Source organism: Camelus dromedarius, chromosome 1, assembly GCF_036321535.1.
Source record: "Camelus dromedarius isolate mCamDro1 chromosome 1, mCamDro1.pat, whole genome shotgun sequence".
NCBI classification, from domain to species: Eukaryota; Metazoa; Chordata; class Mammalia; order Artiodactyla; family Camelidae; genus Camelus; species Camelus dromedarius.
The window spans coordinates 16418344-16430488 of NC_087436.1; the positions used below are offsets into that span (position 1 = coordinate 16418344).

At 34.7% G+C, this 12145-nt stretch overlaps 1 protein-coding gene across 5 annotated transcripts in view; it reads left to right on the plus strand.

Annotated features, from left to right (window-relative positions):
* The window catches only part of LRBA (LPS responsive beige-like anchor protein), a 620799-nt gene that overhangs the window by 587224 nt on the left and 21430 nt on the right, over window positions 1-12145 (plus strand). For all 5 annotated transcript variants that reach the window (XM_031464854.2, XM_064490742.1, XM_064490851.1 and 2 more), the window contains exon 53: window positions 4730-4897. In XM_031464854.2, the coding sequence (XP_031320714.2) occupies window positions 4730-4897 (168 nt within the window). The remainder of the gene's footprint in view (window positions 1-4729; window positions 4898-12145) is intronic.

Genomic DNA, 12145 nt, shown 5'->3' on the forward strand with positions numbered 1-12145 from the left:
TCTGTAGGTAGGTCCAGAAAGAAAACATCAGTTTTCAAGTCTTTCTCATTCCTTGGGCTTTTTCTAGATGTCTAGGTCTATGAGATTGATTACTCCTGAATGTAAAACTCCTCTAGAATTCTTTAAACATACCATAGGGATTGCTGAGTTTTCCTAAAATACATTTATTATTGTAATGAATTTTCTCTGATTTAATAATCCAGTTTAAAATTGAACCTTCTCTTACACCATTATGGTAGAGACAACCTTAGCATTATTTGACCTCAAATTGTGCTCCCTTCTTGCACAAACTTTCACACTTAGATTATTACATCCTCTCACAAGGTTTTCTTAAACATTCTTTTAGATTACCTACTGTTTTTTATACATTAAAATTATTTTAACAATTTAATAAGTGCTGCCCGTTTGTACTCAGCTTCTCCCTCACCTCAGCCTCTTCACAACCACTGGTATGTTGTTTCTTTGTTTTGCTCTGGGGTAGGTAATTCGGTTTATTTATCATTTATTTTAATGGAGGTACTGGGGATTGAACCCAGGACCTCGTGCATGCTAAGCACACACTCTAGCACTGAGCTGTGCCCTCCCCCTGCTACATTCTTCATCTCTATAATTTTGCCTTTCCCAGAATGTCATAAAAAGAGATCAGATATTATGTCAGTCTTTGGTTTGACATTTGAGGCTTTTTGAGTTTGTTGACATTTCATATCATTTTAAAAGACATTGAATGTGAATATTTGTAAAGTAAAGCTAACCTCGCTTTTATATAATACGAATAATTAAGATAATTCTGATAGTCACACATTCTGTAGAATTTACAGAATTCCTTCTTTCGCTGACACGATATCATGTTGGCCTCACCTGTGAGATGGACAGAACAGGTGTCCTTAGCCCCGTTTTTCAGATGATGAAACTGAGGTTTAGGAAGGTTAAGTAACTTGCTGAAATTTGTATAGATAATGGTACTAGAACTGAGCATTGGAGCTAGATCCTCTGACTTCAGATGTGATGTTTTTGTGATTATACCATGTCATCTCACACAGGTGTTAGCTGTTTAAAAACTAGGCTTCTAGTATATCTGCCATTTTACTTTAGACCTAATAAACTAGATGACTTTCCTTCCACTCTTCTCAAAAGCCCTCTACTTTACTGTGTTTTAAAATGTGCACATGCACTTGTGTGTGTGTGTGTGAAACATTTTCATAAGCAGCAGCCTCATTTTAAACTTCATTTCAGCAGGACTGACTTAGCATGTACACTAAAAACATTTATACTTGCCAGAAAAGTTGTGGAAAAAAAATCTCAAATGCTAGTCCTAGTATCTTTCTTAATATCTCATATACAAACTCGGATGCTAGTTTTATTTAAAATTATTTGTTAAGGTAAATATGTTTGAGTTATAATAATAGGAGTAGTCAATATTTTCTCCTAAGTTTGGCAGAAAAGCAGGGAAAAATTGTATGATCAATAATATATAATGCCAAAGCTATCACAAGTGTTGAATTCAATTATATTTTGGCACATAAGCCAAAAAAAAAATCCTTCTCTTATTAGATTTGGCGGGGCGGGGAGGTGGGAGTAGGGAGAAACACGGTTGTAACAGGAAATTCTTTAAACATAAATCATGTTTTAGGGACACAACCAGAACAGCAGAGGCAACAATAAAACCTTCCCTCGGCAGTGGGAATTATTTTCAGGCCACATTTTAGATTCAATGGTGCAGAGTCCTGAGCTTGAATTTTTTTTTTATTTGTAGCACAGCTGTCAAATAAAACATTAACTAGAAAATTTGTTCTGTCAAAAAAAGGATATTCTAGTGCTTGCAGTAATATTTGATATTAGTGTGTGGAGAGGTGGACCGGTATTAAAGGAAACAAAAAATAAAGGTGGAGGAACACTTATGAGATTATCAGAAAATAATTTACCAAAAAGAGCAGCAAGTATTTATACACCGTGATTTATTTAGGAGGAGTGAACCTCGGCCTCATAGCAATAACAAATATTGCAGAGGAAGGCTGCCAGAGGAGGAAAAAGTAAACTTAAAAAAAAATAATGTTTTCCAGAGTTGAGCCCAAAGTATAAATTGTAGAGGGCGAAGTTAATTTGTATTAAAATATGAAACTCTTTAGATATAAATATTTAAATGTCACCCCCTCATTTCGATCTTCCCTGATGCCCAGTCTGAGTTTGTTTTCTCTCATTCTCACTGATCCTGTCTTGTCCTTTCTTCTGCAATACTTACCACTGTTCATAATTATATATCTGTGTGTGTCTATTCAGAGTGTGTCTGTCCTGCTACGGTAACTATATACTATGAGAGCAGGAGCCATGTCTGTTACCACTATGTACACGTAAGGCGGTTGAATGCTCAGCACTTAGTAGGTGTTCGGTAAATGTGTGTTGAATGAAAAATAATTGTGATCACTTTCAGGGGCAAAACTTGAAACACTAGGAAATTTTAATTCAAAAGGAAACCACAGTAATTGAATATGCATCTTCATAACACTGACGTTGTAGGCACAGTGCGATGACTTAACTAATGAGAATTAACAAACGAATCTTGGGAAATCCTGACACTAGATTTAATCTATCCCACTTTTCACCTAAAAATTTCCACTTTGTTCTCACTAGTTGCAAATTAAGGAAGGTAACAAGCAAGCAGCTGCTGTTTTGCCAGCCTTGGAGCATTTAGGTTTCCTCTGCACCATGGACCTCCAGGACCTAGTTAGTTGTAGTTATTTGGCTCGTCCTCACTCCTACAATGCACTGAATTGATGGGTATCAAATCTGAAATAAGCCTGCTCTAAATAACCCACCTAAATCACTCCTGCAGTTACATGCTCTCAGCATTTAGTGTAGGCTGAGGCAGAAGTCACTGTATCTACTCTGTAATCAAAAACATAATCACATGATGGTGTGTTCAGTTCTCTCAGTGGTTAAGACTCACTTGACTTAACCTTCAGTTTCCTCATTCATAATCAGAGCGCATTCAGCTTCCTAACTTTTGTCTTACCTTTAGAAAGGCCTGCCTCTGATCCAACCCCACTCATTTTACCACTCAACCTCTTACTTTGTTCTTCATATAATAAGGTGGAAGTGATGTGAAGATTATTACATTTTAAATATTTATTTGCTTTTTCTTTTCTTTTTTCTAGAAAGTCTTAAATTCTTCTTACCATATTCTTTATTGATAAAAGCTAATTTTTAAAATGAAATGTTTTGGTATTAATTTAAAAGGTTGAAGAAATTCGGAAGTGAACATTTTTAACATTTAGCAGTTAAAACACTTGCTTTGACTAAAGTCTTTACTTATAGGGGTAAAATGTACTTTATTAATTTTGCACTTTGAGATTGATGTGCATCTTATCCTAAGTTACTATTAATAGGCTTTGTGCAAGAGAAAACACTGACTTTCCATCTGATTTGGATAAAGTGTTTCTCACTATTTTATTTCTAAAATTGCAGACTTTATAATAAGCTTTGGGTTTATTAAAACCAAGAATTTAACAAAATTAATGGAAATACTCTTTTAGTTATATTTATTATTATCTTGAAAAGTTAGATACACATAGATACTAGTACTTTATTAAAACCTTAATACTTAGAATAGGCTATGATGTGTTCCAAGTTAAACTGTAAACTTTTTAGGCATACTAATTTTTTTTCCAGCTCAGTGGTCTTTTATCTGGAACATTTGAATTGTATTTCTTTATGACCTCACTGAAACACTTATTGTAAAAAAAGCTCATGCTGAATATTATGGGTAGACATTCTATGACATTCATTTGTAGTATCTCTAGACATTGCAAAGAAAAATGTTAGCTAGAAACTCTAGGGGTAGAATGGAAGGGCTACTATAGATACTTAATTCTCTGGACAAGTTTGTGTATATTATAAGCACCGTATCTGATTTAACAAAGAATCAAAAAAGTGGGAGCTTTATTTTTTTTCTGACACTGTTATGTGAGCAGTTCGTCCTGTGTTTAACATCCCAGATACATAGGAAGTTCACTGGGAAACTCCCCCTTCCCACCCCCATTCTTTACTGTTAAACTGCGAAAATCTTAATTTCATCATCCTCTCCCCTCCCCAGGAATTTTCATCATTCAATTAAAACAAAGAAAGAATCACCTGGCTCAAATTGCAGTCACACTATATTAGCCTTTTTATCAAAATTGAGTTTACGGAATCCTGATTTGAAAAACAGAAGCTCTCCAAAGTGGCTTAGACTGCCCTCGTATCGATCAGTTCAAAGAAGAGAAGGAGAAATACACTAAGTCTTTACTAACTCAGAGGCCAGTTTGTGTTAGTGAAGTCTGAATTACAGAGTGCTTGCAGAAAGGCGACTAAGTTTTGCTTTGTTTTGAATCATGTAGAGTAACTTAAGAGATTGTTGAAATGGTTCCAAATAAGGATTCTCCTGGGCCTGCTTTAATCAGTAGACATGATTCATTTGTAATTTATAGTAGCCATGTATAATAATACTATTAGTTGAAATAGTTTTAACATATGTCTTTCAAGAAAGTTGTTATCACTGTTCAGTTGATTTTTTTGTTGTTGTTAACTATTCAAAGAAAACTTTTAGGTTGGACTGGATCAAATTTTATTATAAAACCTGAATTATCAAAATGTGAGTTAACACAACTTCCTTATCCTATAAGTTAAATGGTCCCTGGGAGTTTTTTCCATTTTTTTTAATAGCAATTTTAAAGAAAATTATTTTGTATTTCAGGAAAATTGATCCAAGTGGTATTTGGCCATTGGGATGTCGTCACTTGCCTCACTCGTTCTGAGTCATATATCGGGGGAAATTGCTACGTTCTCTCAGGGTCACGTGATGCAACCCTTCTGCTCTGGTACTGGAATGGAAAAAGCAGTGGGATTGGAGATAACCCAGGCAGTAAGTACAAGTTATTTTATAAGTAAACTTTTACAAGTGACGTATAACATTTTGCAGTGAAGTTACCTATTTCATCATGGTGAAAGTGAAACTGATTATCAAGTAGTTTCAATTTCATAGTTATAATTTAGGAAAGGTCTAGATAGCCTTGTTATTAACATTTGGTAGCCATTGATAATTAAGATTCAAGCATGAAATCTCATTTTTCATGTTGTAGGTTATTCTTATGATCTGAAAATGCTAGTTCTTCATTGGAAATGGCTGTCACCACATAAGAGAGAGGTGTTTCATTCACGAACAGTAAGAACGTAAAAGAGCAATCACATATTATCTTGTTTATTGAATTCATATTTTAAAAGAGCAAAAGAAAAATAATTTCATGGAAACAAACTAGTCTTTATAAAAAAATATGCTTTCATTTACATATTAAAAGATAAAGCAGGTCATAAAAGGCCAATATGGAGTATTCAAATTGGCTCCTGGTTTTTCAGATGGGAAATGAAAATGTTCACCAACAGCCTTAAACATCTTTATGAAACTGTGCTGAAGGCAGTAAAACAAAAAATGTGTAACCATTTAAAATTGTAATTCACAGAAGGCAAAAAAGGAAGCAGCTACCATTAAAACCAGTTGCACACAGCTGCAGAAAAGAAATGGCTTTAGAAAAACACATTAAGAAGTAGGAAAAAACAATTAAAGGGACCACCTGAAAAATGAGAATTTAATTAAAATGATTATGACAACACTGAAGAGTTCCTGCAAGAATAGCTTTAGATTTTTACCTCATAAGGTAGAGCATTTTAACTGCTCTTAAATATTTACAGTTTCTTAATTTAAAGCGAGTTGCCCTGTATTTGGTTAAGGAAGGGTCGTGTGGTTCCTGATTTCTTTACCTTGGATTCTGTGGTACTTACTCAGCCCCAAATTATAAAACCGTCTGAGTATGTTTAAATCCATCGTATTTTGGATTGACTTCTTAAAGCTGTGCTTATTAAATGTACATTATTTGTATGAAAGTAAGACCTTTAAAAAAAAATTTAATCGAGAGCCAGTAGAGTTTTAAAAGAAGTGTATGCAAAGTATTTTATCAAGGCTGTTTCTGCTTTCTGTGTATTTTGTTTGGTGTGGTGGTGAAACAAAACTTGTATTCCGTGAACCTCTAATATGTATTTCTTATTTTAATCAAAACAAGGATAATTCCCTACACAACTAGAGTATGAAAAACAACCTTAAGGCTGGGACGCTGTGGGTAACTCAGCCATTGTAATCAGATCAGACTTTGTGCGTGTGTCTCTGTTGCGGTGGGTAGTGTGTACGTGTGTGTGTTTCACATATTCACAGACATCTCCGTTTTATATGCAATTACAATGATTTGAAATATGTACACTTCGGTGGAGGGGGGTCTGTTTTTCACGTTCTTTTGAGAAGTACTTCGTTTTCTTTTCATTGTGGACCATGCCATTCTGCTCCTTCTTAGGATCAGTGACTACTTTCGATTTCTTTTTTCCTGTTTCCGTAAATTCAGTTATTGAGATTTACTAAATTAGCTCAGACAAACCTAGATTTGACCTAGATAATAAATACATCATTTTGTTATTTATGTGAAAATATTCTGGAAGAACTTTCTTTTGCTTTAAAACAGTGGGAGATGTTTCATGCACATAGAGTGATCCAAATGCAAAAAACTGTGTTTGTTTGTTTGTTTCTAAATCCTTGGCCTAACCGTGTTCTGTATGTCATTCCCAATGGGTATTTTGAGAAGTAGCTAAAGGCTTACTAGCTACACTTGTTTGTAAGTGTTGTTACAGTTCAAAAATTTAAGTATATTTTAAAATTAGAAATATTCAGTTTTCTAAAAGGGAGAAATACATTTTTATATAGTTAAATACTTTATAAATCACCCCAGGGATGGTTTTTTATACGCATATCCTGTAAAAAAAAAAAAAAAAGAGTCAAATAGGACTGACCAAACACTGGAGTCTTTTGCTCTTTTAAAATATGAATTCAGTAAACAAGATAATATGTGAACCAAAGTTCTAAGCTTTGCTGTGGTCCTTCTGTCTTGCCTATAAAATGAAAGCAACAATAGTAACTGACTTAAGGTGTTATCAGATGCACAGAATGCTTAGAGCAAATAAATCACCACACAGACACCATCTTGTTGGCATTAGAGTATATATTATAATGTTGTATTTTTCATAAAGCACTTCATCTGTACCCTCTCATTGTCTGCAGTATGGTGGACATTAACTCCTAGTAATGCTGGTAATGAAAGGGAAAAAAATAACAGAATAACGTAACAGCACATCTAATAAAAATTTTAGAAAATTGTAATACATCTTGACTAAATTAAATTACCTTTCCCAAAGTGAACCTCATCCTTTTTGGCTCTTTTATAATGTCTAATGTCCCAATTTAATTTTGCTTTAGCTTTGAAGGATGAATCTAGGAGAAAGACAAATAGGCACTTTTTCATATAATGAGAATTTCCACACATTAGAATGGAAAAATGAACAAGCCAGTCGAAGCTTTTCAAAAGAAAATGACAAACAAAAACAAAGATTTTTTTTTTACCGCCTGTGAACTGTGTTTTCAACATTCATGCAAGCTGGTTCCGATCTTATAAGCCTGTGGCTCACTGATGGCTCCTCGATGCAGCCGCTCAAGTCACAGCTTTTCAGAGGAGGACGTGCAGGTTATGCTTATTTCTGTCTTGTATCTCTTGGATGCAATATAATTGACCTGTAAGAAAGAGTCAGGCTTTTATATACATAATTGCAGCATGGTCTATAAATTCACACAACTCCTCAACTTAAATTTTTGAATTTAGACTTTTTCTCACTTAGAAGGAAAAATTAATTTTTTTTTAATTAGGCTATTGCTTTTTCTGCATTTTATAGGTCTCATTCAAGTATTTAGTTTTTTTTTTTTTTCCAAAAGTCATGAGAATAAACTAGTAATGTTACCTGCTGGTGTCATAAGCCTATGTTATTCTCTGCAAATCTAATGTTGGTGCTCTATGTAAAGTTGATAGCTTTAGTACTATTTTTTTAAAATCAGGTTACCCAGTATTAATATGCACATTGCTCAGGCAAAATCAGACTAATTCAGACTGGATAAAGCCTAGCTATAGCATAACTTGGGGCTTTTAAAAGGATGCACATGTTTTATGAAATCTGCCTAGGTTTTGTAGCAAAAGCCTTGTTTTCCTGTACAACAGAGAGCTTTTCATTTTTGACTCTATTGTTGTCTGATAGTTATTGTGGAATGTAATTTTCTTAATGAGAAGAAAAATTTAAGATAGGATACCATTTAGTTGTGGATTTTTTAAAGTAAATTTAACCAAGAACATTTCAATGAAAGTCATTTTCTACATGGAAGCATTTGTCTTTTCCCTGGTTCTTCTTTGTGTTTTAGAATTGAATCTTGTCCACCAAAATGCTTTTTCTGAAATACTCCTTTTTCCTTCAGAATAATGCTATCCAGACTGTACATTTCCAAATTTTGAAGAAAATGTTCCCTGATGCATTCAGTTGACATTTAAACAGTTTAAATTTAAAATGTTCTTATAATCAAGGTGAAAATTTACAAAATAGTTATTCTTTATCCACTATTTTCATTGTATTAATAGCTCATAAACTTAAACACTTATTAAACATTTAGAAATATATGAATATTAAGCATTTTTAGATATCTGAGTAATTTTTTTTTTAAGCCACACAACTGTGTGATTAGCTTTCGAAGCAAACAGTCACTGACTGTGAGGTGTTGCATCGATGGTGTGTGTACTATTTCAGTAAAGTAGTTTTCCATTCTCACATTCTGTTTTTGATTTGATTGAAAGGTGGCATTTTTTTTTTCCTCTTTGCAATCAGACATGCTAATCTATGTCAGCTTTCTCCTTTATGGGAATGGCGTCTACCAAAGGGGAAAAAAAAACTAAGTTTTTTTTTCATAACAAGATTCTGTTCTTTAAGAATATTTCAGCACCGTTAATTAGAAAGAAGGTTTTATTAACCATAAGGCCAGCACTCACAGACCACAGAGCTGTTTTTTAAAGTACTGTATGCCAAAGCTGCCCTGCTCTTTCTCTGTGTAAAACTTCATTTTGTTATTCTCTCATCAATCACTTAAGTCATTACCGTAAATCCTACTGTTGTTAATTTTACTAGTATCACCCTAATGAGACATTCCTGCTATAATTAAAAATGAATTCTAACTTTAAGGCATTCTAAATTTTTTTTTAATGAATTTAGAATGATCTTGCCATCTGACCGTAAATACAACTGATATACATAGACTGCTCACACCAAGTCTATAAGAAAAGCTGCATCACAGTACGTCCAGGTGTGACTCATTTGCTAGTTGCCCCTGTGCACGTGTGCTTATGCATATGTATATTTTTGTGCACATATTTAGGAGTTATGTTCTTTTTGTCCTAAACCCTAATATGCTTTACTGAGGCTACCAATAAATCCTTATTCTTTGTCTTGACAAAATATAGCTGGAAGTAAGACAAGCAAAGTAGGCGTCCTAGGGCGCCATCTGCTGGATGTATTTGGGGACTTACCGTTGGTAAATCTGAAAAACAGAGCTTGTTAAAACAGGTGTACTTTGTTTTTAATTGCCTGTGATGTATTATTTTGGGGTCACAAGTGTCAAGATACGTACATCTGTGCTGACCCACATGAGTTTGTAAAAGAAATCACTTTCTCTTTTGCCCGACGCTAGGCTGGATTTGGACGTTATAACGCATATTTTCTTCAAGGAAAATGTAGGCACAATATACGCCTACTGAAACAAAGCATCACAGTTTGTCCTGAGATAAACTCTTGTCATATGGATCACAGGTCTTCAGTCAGCAGAACTGGAGAAAATTGTTGAGATGAGATTTTTAACATTAGGTTCCTCGTGTTCCCTGGATTCTGAATATGAAAACCGTGTTTGAAACAAGCAGCCTTTTTATATCTGGGATATGACTCTTGCTCTGATTCTTTGTCAATAACGTGAGCTCCTCTGTGCCTCTCACAAAGAACTTTCCTTGTGGCTCTCCTTTTGGTTTGTGCTGCTACACTAACGCTAAGATTACCCTGTGTTTTTCCTTTTCCCTTGAAGAATTCATCAAGCAGGGTTTGAAGCAATATGTTGGCAGTGTTCAAGTTCAGGTGACATTAAAACTACGTCTATGAAATTCTCCAGAAGGTCCAGGATGTTTAGTGCTCCATGATGTAATGCAGGCCCTCCAGTTCCAGCAAAACAACTCTGTATTTACTGCTTGTAACTAATAGTAGATGTGGTAAAAGGAATTATATTCATATGGCAAATGAATACAACCTTAATGTGCACCATATGCAGAGTGGTGGGGTGATGTGCCAATATATCACATTTATTTACCTTGTTTAGTTGCAGGAAAAAAAAAATGACTATACCATTCAGCCTGTAGGCTCTGGCCATATAAATATGAGAACAGAAGAACTGATGGTGATTTATGGCCTCAGGTTGAAACTGAGTATCTTCATATGTAGACGTTAATAGTGCCACCCTGAAGAAAACTGTCTAATACTTTGTGCTTAGATAGGAAGTTTAATTTCAAACAATGGCTGGAATTAACCATTAGTTAGAAAGGATAAATTCTTTCTAGTCAACTAAGTTTAGGCTCCCAAAGGCAGTTTTAAATGCATTTCTTCTTTCATTTAATCGAGACTGAATATACTCTGAAGTTGCAAGCTACTTCCTCCTCCCTTTCCTTTCTTTCTTAAGCCTAAAAGCAGGACTCTTCCGCTTTTAGAATGGGTGTGTGTGTGTGTGTCTGTGTGTGTGAGAACTTATGAAAAGAGACCCATTTTATATGAAGTTAAGTATTAAATGCCTCTGAGGATTTCTTTTACAGTTGCCCTATTTTTAAAAGTACTTTGTTGAGCTTTTTAGTTTTTATTCTTGTAGCTTGTAGCCGTCTACAACATTCTTGTAGTTGTGGCTTTCTGCAACTTTCTACAGCCATCACCCTAAGGAAATAAAGTTTATTTCCTAGGGTGGGCAGGGTCAGGGTGTTTCTCTCTTTTTTTTTCATTGAGATGTAATTGACATATAACATGATATTAGTCTCAGGTGTACAGCATCATGATTTGGTATTTGTATTTATCATGAAATGATCACCACAGTGTCTAGTTAACATCACCACACGTAGGTACAAATTTTTTTTTTTCTGATGGTGAGAACTTTAAGGTCTGCTCTCTCAGCAAGTTTCAAATATACAGTGCAGTGTTATTAACCAGAATCATCATACTGTATACTTCGTCCCCAAGACTTATTTTATAGTGGGAGTTTGTACCTTTTGACCATCTTTGCCTATTTCACCCCCCTCTCACCACCTCTGGCAATATGTTCTCTGTATCTATGAGTTTGGTGGTTTTTTTTTTTTAATTCTACACGTAAGTGAGATCGTATAGTATTTGTCTTTCTCTGTCTGATTTATTTCACTCAGGATAATGTCCCTAAAGTCCATCCATGTTGTCACAAATGTCAGGATTTCCTTCTTTTTGTGGCTGAGTAATATTCCATCGTGTGTGTATGTATGTGTGTAAAATTTTGTCTACCCACTTATCCATCCATGGACACTTAGGTTGTTTCCATGTCTTGGCCACTGTGAATAATGTTGCAGTGAACATAGGGGTGCAGATAGCTTCTTAAATTAGTGTTTCTATTTCCTTCAAGTAAACACCCAGAAGTGGACTTGCTGGATCATATGAGAGTTCTATGTTTAATTTTTTGAGGAATCTCCATACTGATTTCCATAGTAGTTGCACCAACTTATATTCCCACCAACAGTGCACAAGGGTTCCCTTTTCTCCACATCCTCTCCAACACTTTTTATTTCTTGTCCTTTTGATGAAAGCCATTCTAACAGATGTGAGGTGACATCTCATTGTGGTTTGCATTTCCCTGATGATAAGTGATGGTGAATAACTGTTTCTGTATCTGTTAGCCATCTGTGTGTCTTCTTTGTAAGAAATGTCTATTCAGATCCTCTACCCATTTTGTAATTGGATTGTTTGTTCTTTTGATACTGAGTTATGTGAGTTCTGTATGTGTTTTGGATATTAACCCCTTATCAGGTATATGACTTGTAAATATTTCTCCCATTCCATAAGTTGCCTGTTCATTTTGTTGATAGTTTCCTTTGTTCAGAAGCTTTTTAGTTTTCATGTAATCCTGCTGGTTTATTTTTTGCTTTTGTTGCCTTTGCTT